This window comes from Phyllosticta capitalensis (assembly GCF_038381095.1).
Source record: "Phyllosticta capitalensis strain CBS 128856 chromosome Unknown BKA78scaffold_12, whole genome shotgun sequence".
Taxonomy (NCBI): Eukaryota; Fungi; Ascomycota; class Dothideomycetes; order Botryosphaeriales; family Phyllostictaceae; genus Phyllosticta; species Phyllosticta capitalensis.
Genome location: NW_027117450.1, coordinates 224,782 through 236,646, shown reverse-complemented (window position 1 = coordinate 236,646; position 11,865 = coordinate 224,782). Strand labels below are relative to the sequence as shown.

The 11,865-nt window shown below is 56.0% G+C and overlaps 4 protein-coding genes across 4 annotated transcripts; all 4 read right to left on the bottom strand.

The window, feature by feature from the left end:
- Window positions 1-146: 146 nt before the first annotated feature.
- BKA78DRAFT_299809 (RTC4-like domain-containing protein) lies at window positions 147-1,892 on the bottom strand (the record flags this gene model as incomplete). The annotated part of the gene is made up of 1 exon (XM_066887115.1): window positions 147-1,892. The coding sequence occupies one exon, from the start codon at window positions 1,890-1,892 to the stop codon at window positions 147-149; it is 1,746 nt and encodes a 581-aa protein (XP_066739001.1).
- Window positions 1,893-3,666: 1,774 nt separating this feature from the next.
- Window positions 3,667-4,881, bottom strand: BKA78DRAFT_299808 (RNA 3'-terminal phosphate cyclase/enolpyruvate transferase; the record flags this gene model as incomplete). The annotated part of the gene is made up of 1 exon (XM_066887114.1): window positions 3,667-4,881. One exon carries the CDS (start codon window positions 4,879-4,881, stop codon window positions 3,667-3,669), a length of 1,215 nt encoding a protein of 404 aa, XP_066739000.1.
- A 931-nt stretch (window positions 4,882-5,812) lies between these two features.
- On the bottom strand, window positions 5,813-7,131 carry BKA78DRAFT_48963 (uncharacterized protein). Its single transcript, XM_066893265.1, has one exon. The coding sequence runs from the start codon at window positions 6,949-6,951 to the stop codon at window positions 6,274-6,276; it is 678 nt and encodes a 225-aa protein (XP_066738999.1). The 5' UTR covers window positions 6,952-7,131; the 3' UTR covers window positions 5,813-6,273.
- Window positions 7,132-7,568: 437 nt separating this feature from the next.
- Window positions 7,569-10,601, bottom strand: BKA78DRAFT_258485 (uncharacterized protein; the record flags this gene model as incomplete). Its single annotated transcript, XM_066885286.1, has 8 exons — window positions 7,569-7,917; window positions 7,967-8,436; window positions 8,490-9,043; window positions 9,090-9,371; window positions 9,424-9,756; window positions 9,806-10,393; window positions 10,450-10,494; window positions 10,547-10,601. 8 exons carry the CDS (start codon window positions 10,599-10,601, stop codon window positions 7,569-7,571), a joined length of 2,676 nt encoding a protein of 891 aa, XP_066738998.1.
- Window positions 10,602-11,865: the final 1,264 nt, after the last annotated feature.

The window sequence follows — 11,865 nt, the reverse complement described above, 5'->3', positions numbered from 1 at the left end:
GAAGAAAGAAAACAAACGCCTAAGAGTAAAGACACGAAAAGACAAGCCCAACCAAAGAGCGCCAAACTCCCAGCACCAGCACCATGTATGCCGCCTTTTTTCAGAAGAAAAATACATAGCAGAATGACAAACAAGCCACAACATCGTCAGTACTCGTCCCCACCGTCATCATCACCATTCTTCCACTCCATCTGAACATCAAGCGGCCCTCCCCGCTCAATCGGCTCCCCCTCGACAACACGATTGACAATATCGCCAACAGGGCCGCTCTCCTGCAGAATCTCGCGCGCGCGCGCCTCGCCCGTCTCCTCGCCATCCGCCGTGTCGCGCCGGCAGTCCTCCATGATCAACCACGTGGCAAGCTCGGGGACGAGCACCTCCTGCATGAAGCCGGCGGGCGTCTTGAAGGCGATGAGGCGGTCGGCGGCCGCGCGCTCGCGCACCGTGTCGGCCAGGTGCGTCGTCACCCAGCGCTCCATGACGCGCCGCCCCCGCGGCCCGTAGTAGCCCACCGACATGCCGCCCAGCTGGTCGCGCTCGTGCGCCGTCACCAGGTTGCGCAGCTGGCCACGGGCCGCCGCGTCGCCCGTTGCCATGCGGAAGTGCGAGGGTCGCGTGTCCTGCAGGATGGCCAGCAGGTCGGCGCGGAAGCGCTCGATGCGCGCCGGAAGCGCGGAGAAGTCGATCTCCGGGTAGCTGCGTGCGGCGTACTCTTGCTGCGCTTCTGTCATCTTGTGGGACTCGCAAAAGGCCATTTGGTCGCCGATGCGCATCGTTTTGCCGGCCCTCCCCACGCGCCATTGCCAGCTGGACAGCTCTTCTGCGTCGACGGGGCGCCCGCACATGGGACACTCGACGGGCTGGTCGTAGTTGCCGTTGGCGTTGCGCGTCTCGTTGTCAAGCTCGAGGTCGAGCGCCTCCTGTTCGAGCTGCGCGGAGGAGGGCGGCGAGCTGAGGTCCGAGTTGGGGCTGCGTTCCGACTTGGTCGATCTGGCGGGCGAGACGCCGTTGGAGGCGAAGGATGAGGTTGGGACATCGAGGGGGTCAGGATTGCCGATGATGTGGAGTTTGGCTTTGGGCTTTTTCGTGCTCTTGGGAGATTCCAGCGACCTTAGCTTGTGGGTGTTCGTCGTGTTGGACAAGGGTTTGCGCGATGAAGCAGGTTTCGAGTCTGAGTCTGAGTCGCCGTCGTTGCTCGTGCCATCTTTGCTGAATGTTAGTGGGAGGTTGTTGGAGATCTGTATCCTATTACTTTTGCCATTGACGGCCCCCTTCCCCTTTGCATGGAAGTTGGTCGATTTGGGGTATTCTACTTTTTTCCTTGCCCCAATCCCATAGACATTCTTGCTCTTCTTCGCCGGACCTTCAAAGTCGAAGCCGCCGCCGTCCATGATGGTATCGGGTGGTGATCGCTTGAGACTGTTGGGACTGGCACGATTTCCAGAAGAGCGTTGCGGAGTCCGCGTCTCGTTGCCCTTGGACGTTCGTCTAGGACCTCGGAGGAGTTGCTGTCCCGCAAATACCTTCACCGTCTCGCTGTAGTTTGGTTTCTGCTTCATCTCGGGCGATGGCTCCTCCTCTCCTTGGCCGACTGCGCTTTCCTCGTCTTCGCTGTAGGTGCTTTTGGGCGAAGCATGGATTTCGGCCTCTGACAGTTGCGGCGGCGGCGGAGGCGTCGTCTTCTTGTTCGATGCAGCAGGCCGCGACGACTCCGTACTCCGCTGAGGAGTTGAAGCGTTGTTTGAAGCAGCTTCTTCGGCGTGGGCTTCGCTGTCGTTGTCGTTATTGGCGGCGTCTGTTTGCCTCCCGCCGACGACGCGTAGAAGTGGCTTGACACCTTCTTTCGTCAGCCCAGGAGCACGACGGCGAAGACTGTCGCGTCGACCAGTCATTTCGCGTCCGTTCCTCCGCCCGCTCGGGTTCCCGCTCTTTCTTTCTGTTTGCACCCGCACCCGCTACTAGCGTGCTTCCTTCCGCTCTTAGCAGTGACCTCCTTGCCTCGATGGTCCGTCGAGCGGGAAGCCGCAGCCGTGGAATGGACGTGCGACGCGACGAAGCCGAATGGAAGAATGGAATCGAAGCTGAAGAATATGTCGCTCTGATCGCTGCGCTGTTGTTGATGCAGGAAAGTCAAAGTTAAACGAAGCTCGTGGCTGCTGGACCCTGGCATGCAGCAGCACAAGCAGCAGCGGGGGGTCGGCACAACCCAACGCAGTCACTTGCAGCCAGCGACAAAGATCCAATTGTCGACAGGCGCCAGGCCACTGCGAAATGCGCTGGTGATTGACCGATTGAAGTGGTCGGGCTGACAGTTGAGCACGGAGAAGGTCTCCAAGACAGTCGGTGGGGTGACGCGACGACGCCGCAACCGACGCGAAGCGCGATTCGATTCGCGTGCTCGGGCCGGCCCCTTATGGTGCTGAAATGGTCAATTTTGAAGACCACAATGTTGGCGCTTAATCTAAACGTCTGCTACCTCTGACTTCAAGATTCTACGAGCATTACAAAATCCACCCTCAAATGGCTGAAAGGCGACAAAATCCACCCAAGGATAAGGTGAGAAAGAATAACAAAAATCTACATTGTAAGGTACCCCTAGCACCTAGTTCCTCTTTTATTGATCCTGCCCCCTGATAATTCTTGCTACCTTACATCATGAATGAAAAGAGTAGCATATACACAACCAATCTGCCTTGATCTCTTTCCAAAGTAACAAAATCCACCCGTCCGAAATTTTGAAAAAAAAAAAAAAAAAAACGTATAAAATGCACCCATCCTCGTACATGCTCGCGCCGAGCTGCAAATCCAAATCCACCTCGCAATCCCTGATCCAGCGTATTCACCAACGCAACCGACTGCCTTCATTGCGGCAATTTAGGTTGCGCAACGCAACGCAACGCAACACAATTCAATCGCGGCCTTGTAGCAAAGGCAATTGGTCAATCTGGAGATGTAGTTGCGTTGCCTTCGCTGCCTCTGTCACACTAACAAGTACTTTTTATCTATATAAAAAAAGTTAGTACCCTTTTTAAAAGGGTTGGTGGTCAGACAGTCCTTATTCTGGTAGCAATAGGCACCTACTAAACAGGGCAACTTGTTTGGAATTCTAGAGCAACGCAATCAGTATAGCGAGGTGCCTAGGGCAACGAGACGCAATCAAGGGGATGGTTGTATTGCGTTGCGTTGCTGACCACACTGATTGATGCTGCCGCTGATGATTTTCACTATTTAATGAAGGAACAGAGGAGCAGAGGAGCACACAATCAATTTGCCTTTGTGTCGTTGAAAAGTAACGAAATCCACCCCGTCCAAATCCAGTAATCCATCCCTACGGTCGCCCAGAACTTCAAATCCGAATCCACCTCGCAATCCCTGATCTAAGTTTCGCCGTGCAAACCAAACTAAACATGTACTCGGCAGCAGATGAAGGCATGCACGAGTACCTGTCTGCACTTTCTCTAAGCAGCTGCCTCGGTCAGGTTGCGGCGACTTTTCAGTCTCAAGACTTGCGGACGAATACATTGGAGACTCCCGAGGAGCCCAAAGAAGACCCAGGGTATATTTGTAAAAGATGATTTTCCCATGCCCCCTAACGCCCTTTGTCTGCCATCCAGCCATCCAGCCATGCATATAAACACAAAACAAAACTCGTGCGTCGTTCGTCCACTATGCAATCTTCCTCCCCACATTGCCAACACCCCTCCCGACGACGCTGACGACAATATCGCCCTCCTCATTGCCGGCATCCCTTAAACCCCACCCCGTGCCTCCCAGCGCCCGCAAATCTCTTCCCAGCTGTATGATTTCCTCGCTGCCCACCACGTCGCGGCCCATCTGCAGGCGTCCCACGTCCTCGGAGCCCATGGCCATGAGCGTCAGCACCGTGGGCGCGGCCAGGGGCGCCACACAGCCGCCCTTCGCAATCGTTTCCAGCAGCTGATACGCGCACTTGCGGCCGACGTCCTCGGGGGGCTCACCGCCCTGCGGCGGGCTGGCGACGTCGGCGCTGAAGAGCACGCCCGTCGACGTTTCGGCGACGAGGCTCATGCCGAAGCCGACGCCGATTTTGCGCTTGTTGGCGGGGTTGTCGTTGGTCGGCCACGGCACGACGGGCGCGCTGCTCACGTCCGAGAAGATGTACGTGTCGGGGACGAGCGCGTTGAGCACGCCGCGCGCGCTCTCGATCATGCGCGCGTTGTTGGCGCCCGCCACGCCCGTCGCGTACGCCACGCCGCGGATCTGCTTGACGCGGCCGGGCGCGAGGGCGTGCAGCGTCTTTGGCAGGCGGACCTGGTGGCCGAGGAGCAGCTGGACCTCGCCGCCGCCGCCGCGGCCGCCGGGCCCCGGGTTCGACCGTCTCAAGATGCGCAGCTCCATGTTGGCGAGAATCCCGAACTGCCGGAAGACGGGCAGGATGGCGGTGCGCACCGTGTCGGCCGACACGTCGCCCGTCGTTGGTGTTGAGGACGTGATGACGCCCGGCCCGGTGAAGAGGACGTTAATCTTTTCCTTGGAGAAGGGTGCGAGCAGGCACAGCGGGATGAGGTAGTAGGAGACGCCGCGAGTGCACTCGCGGGGCAGCTCGTGCCTGATGACGCCGTGGATGTTGGCGCCGTGGCCGGGCGCGCAGCCCGTGATGAGGCCAGGCCGATAGACGAGGGTCGTTCCCGTGTACGAAAACTCGATCGTCGAGCCGTTGGTTATCGAGTCGAGCAGCCGGATGAACGAAACTTCGTGAGGCAGCAGGCCGGGGTTTGCGTGTTTGCTGCGGATCTGCGATATGCGGATGGGACGGCCGGTGAGGGTGGCGAGGACAAGGCGTTGCGTCAGGTATTTGGCGCCCGTGAATTTGAGGGGCGGCTGGGTTTGCGCGTCTGCCATGGCGCCCGACTCGCAGAGTGCGACAGCAGAATCAAGAGGTTTGGTGTTTGACGAGATGTTGTTGGAAAAAGAAGATGGCGGCGCAAAAGTCAAAAAAATGCCGGCAGAATCCGCAGGCGGTCAATCGCCCCCCCCCCCCCCCCCCCACCCCCCAGCTCTCCAGCGTGCTCCTTCCGTTTCGGGACAGCTAGCAGGGATACAAGGACACGCGATGATTATTTCTCAGAACACCAGAGCCAGAACTCTGCTTTGACAAATACTATATCGACACACCAAGATAGGATGGCAATTCAATCGCCACAAGCCAACGCTTATTCTTCTCCGCCGCCACAGATCCCAAGAAGATGCCGAGAAGCTTTTAGCAATCGTCTCGTCTGCGTACGTGGCTCGGAGCATTTTTGAGCCGCAGCCAAACACAACTGAGAGCCTGTACCCCGTTGAACACTGACAATAGTCCAGATGCGGCGTCATCTCGATTGGTCTGCTACTTTTGCCCTTCGGAAATTGCTCTGCTGGCTTGCGCAACCAGAATACGTGGAGGAGGCGAGGCGGCTGGCAAACAAAAATAGTCTGAGATTGCTCAAAAAAGTGACTTTATTGTCTGTTCATCCCAACCGACGTCGCGCTGGTACATACAATAACAATCAATGACATGGCATTTCAGTAGCCCAAGACAGCAACATCGTCACGAACATCAATGCTAAGCTCTGAAGCTGCTGCTCCTCGAGACGCGAAGCACCTAGCCAGAGAGACCCGGCGCGGCGGCACAATTTCTAAGCATTTGTCAGGGTGCGCGCTGAGTCGCAGCGTCCGGGGCCTCCGTGTTTTGCGCGCAAAGGGGACCTAAGGGAGCCGCCCCGTTGAGGCCAGCCAGACGGGCGGGTTTCGAGGTTTCCTTTGCTGCCGAACAACGCCGTCGCCGACGCCGAAGGCAAAGAATAGAATGACCCCGTGAGACAAGGGACGCGATGGAAGAAAACAAGACGGACATCACCACCTCGGCTGGGTGATGGTGGCGCCCGTTGTCATTGCTGTCTCTTCTTCCCTGCGCCCTTCATGTTCCCCGTCTCGCAGCAGCGGTTGAGCGGTTGGTTGGTTGGAACAAACTACCTTGGCTCTTTTTTTTGCTATCCGCGGACCGTCCGCGTGCTATGGGCACAGTTTAACCTTGTCTAAGCCTCCCTGACGAACAACCCAACGCCCCGCCAGCCGGACGGGAGGACCCAAATACAAGGTCTGCTTGCTTTCTCTTTCTAGCGCAAATGCGCAACCTCGCAACGTAGCCACACGCATCGAGAACTGACAAATGACGTCAGGCACAATGGCCCGCTGGACCAATTGGAATTGCGGATGCCCGCGCACAACGCTGTGGCTCGTTTTCTAAGCTCCATCTCAAACCTTCCGTTCGCGCGGAAAGGGGTGGCGGTGATGGTGATGAGTTAGTGGTATAGCTGGCTGGCTGGCTGCACCAAAAAAGAAACTCCCCTGTAACAGGTCTAAGTGTACTCTCTTCCCCAGCCAATGCCCATCGTCGTGCCGCCACCTACGACGCTTGCTAGTTCCAGATGCTGGGGTTAGATTTGAAAAAGGAAAGAAGAAAAGCAAACATGCAATCGGGACTAATAATGAACCATGTCGGAGAGAGTGAGCCCCTTGCAGCCCGTCCACATAATCGTTTCCCGCTAAGCTGGGGTCTAGCAGCAAACAACCAACATACAGGCCCTTGCCAAACGAGGTACGAGTGCTAACGTAATGCTGATGGATGCATGCTGTACAGATAGATATGCGTGTGATGGAGAAAGAGGGGGCGGCGTGCGTAGGGTTGTTTGACAAGAATGCACCTGCCACTTTGATCCGCCCGCCCATCCATCCCTTTTTTGTACACGAGACGAGACGATATGTATGATCCGAATAGAAGACAAACAGGAAATAAAACTCAAATTTTTGCAACCGAAAAAGAAAAAATGGCAAGGCAATGCGTAGTCTTTTTGTAGGAGCAGTGTCTTGTGTGGTGGCCATCCGTCTTTGGTTTGCCCCTTGCACCCGCTCCCGCACCCGCCCTCTACCCATCCATCCCGACTCCCGATGCCCGTATGTAGAGAGCCAAAAAAGATCCCAAAAAAGTTCTCCTGAATATGATCTCCAAGATGTGGCTACCCATGATCGGGCAGAATAGAAGAGAAAAGTGTCCGAAAGCGGAACAAAAGTGTCGAAGCCTCTCCCCTACAACCAGGCACACCCCGTGTCATTCACTCCAATTCGGTGCGTGCCGTTCAATAGACCGTTGTTCTTCGGGCCTTTTCATCCAATAACCTTCGGCGCCAAAATGCGTGCGTAGCGTGGTAGTGTACAGGTCGCAAAGGGGCGACGGATTGAGGCCACCAATCGCTAGCCTTGCCGTTGATGCCAGCGCCTGGCAGCCTCTCGTATCTCAATCTTGTATCCGTTGCCACGATGTTGGATCTTTGTCTTTGTCGTGTTTGACCGGAGCAATGCTCGTGGGGCAGACTTGCTGCGATGTTCCAAACTCGAAAGTTTGGACCACTTTGGCGAGGCGTTTTCGCAACTTGTCCGAGCGGGCGTGGTGCTGATCCTGAAAGCCGGATATGCGTGGTTGGCCTCGGGGACCCTGGCTGGATGACCGAAGCTTTGCGAGGTTTCGATGGCGAGAAAGCAATGTTGTTTCTTCACCTGGATCTCTTCGAGACGGGATCCATGATGCTTTGCGATCCGTAGTCATTCCATCTCCGCTTCAAAGACCCATCGCTGAATGAACTGGCAACGACGTCTTGCCACATGCTTGGCGTGACGTATGGCTGGGCCGGGGCCGAGTAGGAAACCGGCGGAGGCAGCTGTGCCGGCATATTCGGAACTTGTTGTGTATGCGGCGAGACGCTTGAAGCTTGGTAGAAGTTGGGCTGTTGCGTTTCTTGTTGCGGTGTTCGGAGCTCATAGGAAGATCCTAACGGAGCCGGTTTAGGAGAGGGTTGAGTTGTTGGATTTGGAGGGGGCGTACCGAAGGCTGCATTCCATTGACTGAGACATGGTTAGCCGACTACTTTACGGCAAAAGGTCGAATACTCACTCAAAAATCCTACCCGGGTTCCACTGCACAGGCTCCTGGGGTTGCATTGACGCTTGTGGCTGAGGTTGCCTCTGACCCGCAGCCATCATGACCAGCGACTGGACTACGGGAGAGTCAGCCTTGGGGTCCGAGTCGCTCGACGATATCGGTGGCGAAATAGGATGGGTAGTATAGTTGACTTGACCTGGTTGCTCGAGAGATGGATCCTGGGCGGAGCCTCGGTGACGGTAGCCCCCGTCGCTGATTGGACTCGGGTTGTTGTTTACAGAGGGGCTACCGAACGGGAATGAAGGCTTGAGCTCGAATGGTTTGGTAATGTCCGCGGAAAACGCCTCTCGCAGGTTGTTGACTTGGGCTTGCACCTCCGGCATTGGCCAGCTCGACATGCACTGTTCCAGAATTCGCATATGGCGTACGAAATAGTCCCGAGCGTCGCTGTTGAGTTCTGGGTCTGGCGAAGTAATCGCAACCTAGAGCACGTTAGTATCCTGATCAATTTCTAGATGAGCTATTCAAGGCTTACCAAGTGGAGCATGGTGCAGGTCAAAACAGCGTAAATGGTGAAGCTGATGCCGCGCTGCATGCAGAGCAGTCCAGGCAGACCGTAGTTTTGTAGTATGGCTTCCTGAAGCCTACACATGCTCTTCGCTGCAGAGTAGCAAAGAAGCATGTGCTGCTTCCATATAGGGTTGAAGTTTTCGTGGTAAAAGTGTAGTTGCGGCCGGTGGTGCATAATGATTCCCAGATAGTGGTAGCTGTGCATGTTGGCGAGGTAGTGCGACGGAATCCAGGGAGCAGAGCCGTCCTCAGGGTATCCAATCTGCAAGTCGCGCGGTAGGTCCCGCAACCATGCGGCATAGCCTTCGTTAAGTCCCACGAATTCAGGGTCTACCGCCCAGTCCTTGGTCTTTTTCCTCAAGGTTCCATGGAGGATTGTCGTCTTTTTGACATTTTTGACGATTCGCAGCATGTAAGCAAATTGACGCGACAGGGTGTTTTCAACGTCGTCCTGGCTCGACATTGGACGAGGTACATTGAAATCGACCGTATCTTCGGCGACTCCGAAATCCGTACGGCCTTGGATTGTCAGCAAACGTTGAACACTCGCCGAGTCGAGACTTACCCTGAGGGCCGCCAACCATGACCTCGAGTTGGAAAAGAAGATGCCACACTCTGGTCTTGGTAATACACTCTTGAGAGGAAGATCCGCAAGGTTTGCCCATTTGATGGTGCTCGAAATGAGTGTCCAGGTCGAGATCTTTGGCCATTACAACGCAGTTGACGACAGTCATCCAAGACCGATAAAAGTAACCGCGCTTTGGCACAGCCTCGCGCGCTTTGAGGCCGAGAATCATGGCTTGGATCGTGCTTAAACGGGGGACGTCTTTGAAGCTTTCCTCGTGCTCTGTACGCAGGTCAGTCGATTTTCGCAACCCATTAAGCATTTTGGGACTAACTTGACATGAGGGCCAGCCACTTGTTTCCTTGATGCTGGTCTCCAAGCATCAAAGATGCGCATGCAAAAATGGCTTCCAAAATCAAAGGCGAAATGGCTTGGCGGTGGTTGTTCCATTGCTGGTAGAAAAAATGGCGGTTTACAACTGGAGCATAAGGATGGACGTTGTTGAAAAAGTAGTCAAAGTACTCGAGAGCTTGCTGATCAGATGGCATCATGTCCGGCGGAATCCTTATGGTCATGTCAGGGTTGTGGTCCTCGGGAAGTTGCACTTCGTATTCCTCGACTGCCGGCGCATTGGCCAAATTCTTCTTCTGGTTGGCAATGTAGGGGGCTGTTCCGTCAGAACGATTACTTGCATTTGATTCGAATTTGGAGCTTACCGATGGCCGTGTGGTCAATTTTGAGCTCTCCCAGAGCATCTGTCAGCTGGGAGGTCTCGAGGTTGTTTCGCCACATTGGTTCAGGTTCCGCCGGAGCTGGCATGGGCGCTTGCTGCTGGATCGGATACATGGTCTGGGATTGCATCGGTTGATGCTGATACTTGAGCTGCTCGGAACTGGGAAGCGGCGTCGGTTGCATCGCGCCATAGTGCAAGTTCTCCTGGCTCTGAGGGGTTTGCATGGCGTAGGGCGCGGTTTGGTAGATGCGGGCAGCGTCTGCGTACGTCGCTTGAAGAGGGTGTCCCAAGGTTGCGCCAACATCACCGGCCATTCCCGGATGCGCAATGGAATGGTGCCTTGGATACTCTCCGGGAAGAGGCACGCTGTGGAAGGTGGACGTCTGATCTTGCTGGTCATGACTCCCTTCGTAGGTTTGAGAGCCCGAGGCCAGGTCCTTGTTTTCGTAGCTCACGGTAGGTGGAACGCAGGTGAGCTTGAGTCGGACGCAGGCACCGCAGGGCCACGAGTTTGTGGTGGCAGCATCGCATTTGATTTTGCGTCTCCTACAACCCTCACAGGCGCGCATAACTGGGGGGAATGGATGAGCCAGGGCACGTGGCAAATTCAGACATTTAGATTCTTACCCTTGAGGCGCTTGTGGCGATTGTGCTCATCGACAAAGACATAGTCTGGTTTGGGTGTTAGAGTTGAATGGAATTGTTGGTGATGGGAGAAGCGTACTGCGCTGGTTCTCGCGCGGCGCCAGCGAGGGCGGCGCAAAAGGAAAGTTCTGCATCTGTGCGATCTGGGGCAGTAGCGGCCTTGCGGAGGAGTCGCCGGCCATGTCTCAGCGGGCGTGAGGTTGGAAATAGGGACGTGGGCCGAGGCGGATGGGCTGAAGCTTGGTTGGCGCGGAGGAGGCAGGACGGAGGGTGAATTTTCGGCGGAGGATTGCTGAATGCGGGATTTGGCCTTGTCGGTGCAGGCGGCGGGGGCCAATCGGTAAGTGGTGGAGGTGGGTGGGCAAAAGAGTGGCCGAGCAGACGGAGGGGGGACTGGTCAGGTCTGATCACCGCCACGAAGCGGACTCGGAGAAGGCGAGTGTGAGAGAGAAGTTGTAGAAACTAAGTAGGATGTGACGGGAGGGCTGAGCGAGACCGACGGCAAGCGATCCAGGCGCATTGAGATGAAGGGTGGAGCCGTGACGGGGAGCGGAACTTCAGGAGCGCGCAAGCGCCTTGTCCAGCGGCACAGAGAGCAGCAGACGACAGAGAGTATTCAGGTCAACAAGAAAAGAGAGTGGGGAGAGTCAGGCACTTGCTTGGCAACACGCGAGAGGACCTGGACGTGGGCGAGGGGGATGCACGGTGGAAACTCAAACGGCCGCAAGACTGGGGTGCCCTAGAGGTTGCAATCGGTGGCGGTGGCTACAGTCTTTGACATGCCACTACCACTACTTCAACTCCCCGACTCATACCCACTGCTGCGCCGCAACATCAACCTGCCGAGACTTGTAGTCGCCCCACCACCTTTACAATACAATTTCAACTCCAAAATCAAATCATGCATGCGCTTTCTCCCTCCCCCTCCCTCAGCCTTGTCGTTCAACACGCCCACCCGCCGTGAATGCAGGAACGCCAATAGACCGCACAAATGGTAATGACCGACATGGTTCCGCCCCATCACACATGGCTTTCTCCGACCTGAGACGCCCAACCCGATCAACTGCAATGCCATCACACTACTTATACAAGAGATGCTGCTAGCCGACCATGTCAAGTGCCCACCCGTCATCGGCGCCCTCCGCGAACCTCTGAAACGCTTTTTGGCCGATATGGATCTCGACAACGTCAGCCCGAGTACGAGGCCTTTTGGACGAAATGAAGCAAGCGGCTCTTCCCGCCCCGACAACGCAACTCCTCACAATGTTTCCTTTTTGCTGCCATGCGGGTGAAAGAACCACTCGTCCGGCGCCTGCCCAAGAAGAATCATGAAACGGTTCCCGGGGCCTTGGTTCGACGACAGAGCCCTGGCAGGGGAGGGCGCGGCTCGGCGATGGC

Coding starts and splice junctions, on each gene's coding strand:
- BKA78DRAFT_48963 (XM_066893265.1), bottom strand. CDS start 6,951: ATGGGTAGAGGGCGGGTGCGGGAGCGGGTGCAAGGGGCAAACCAAAGA.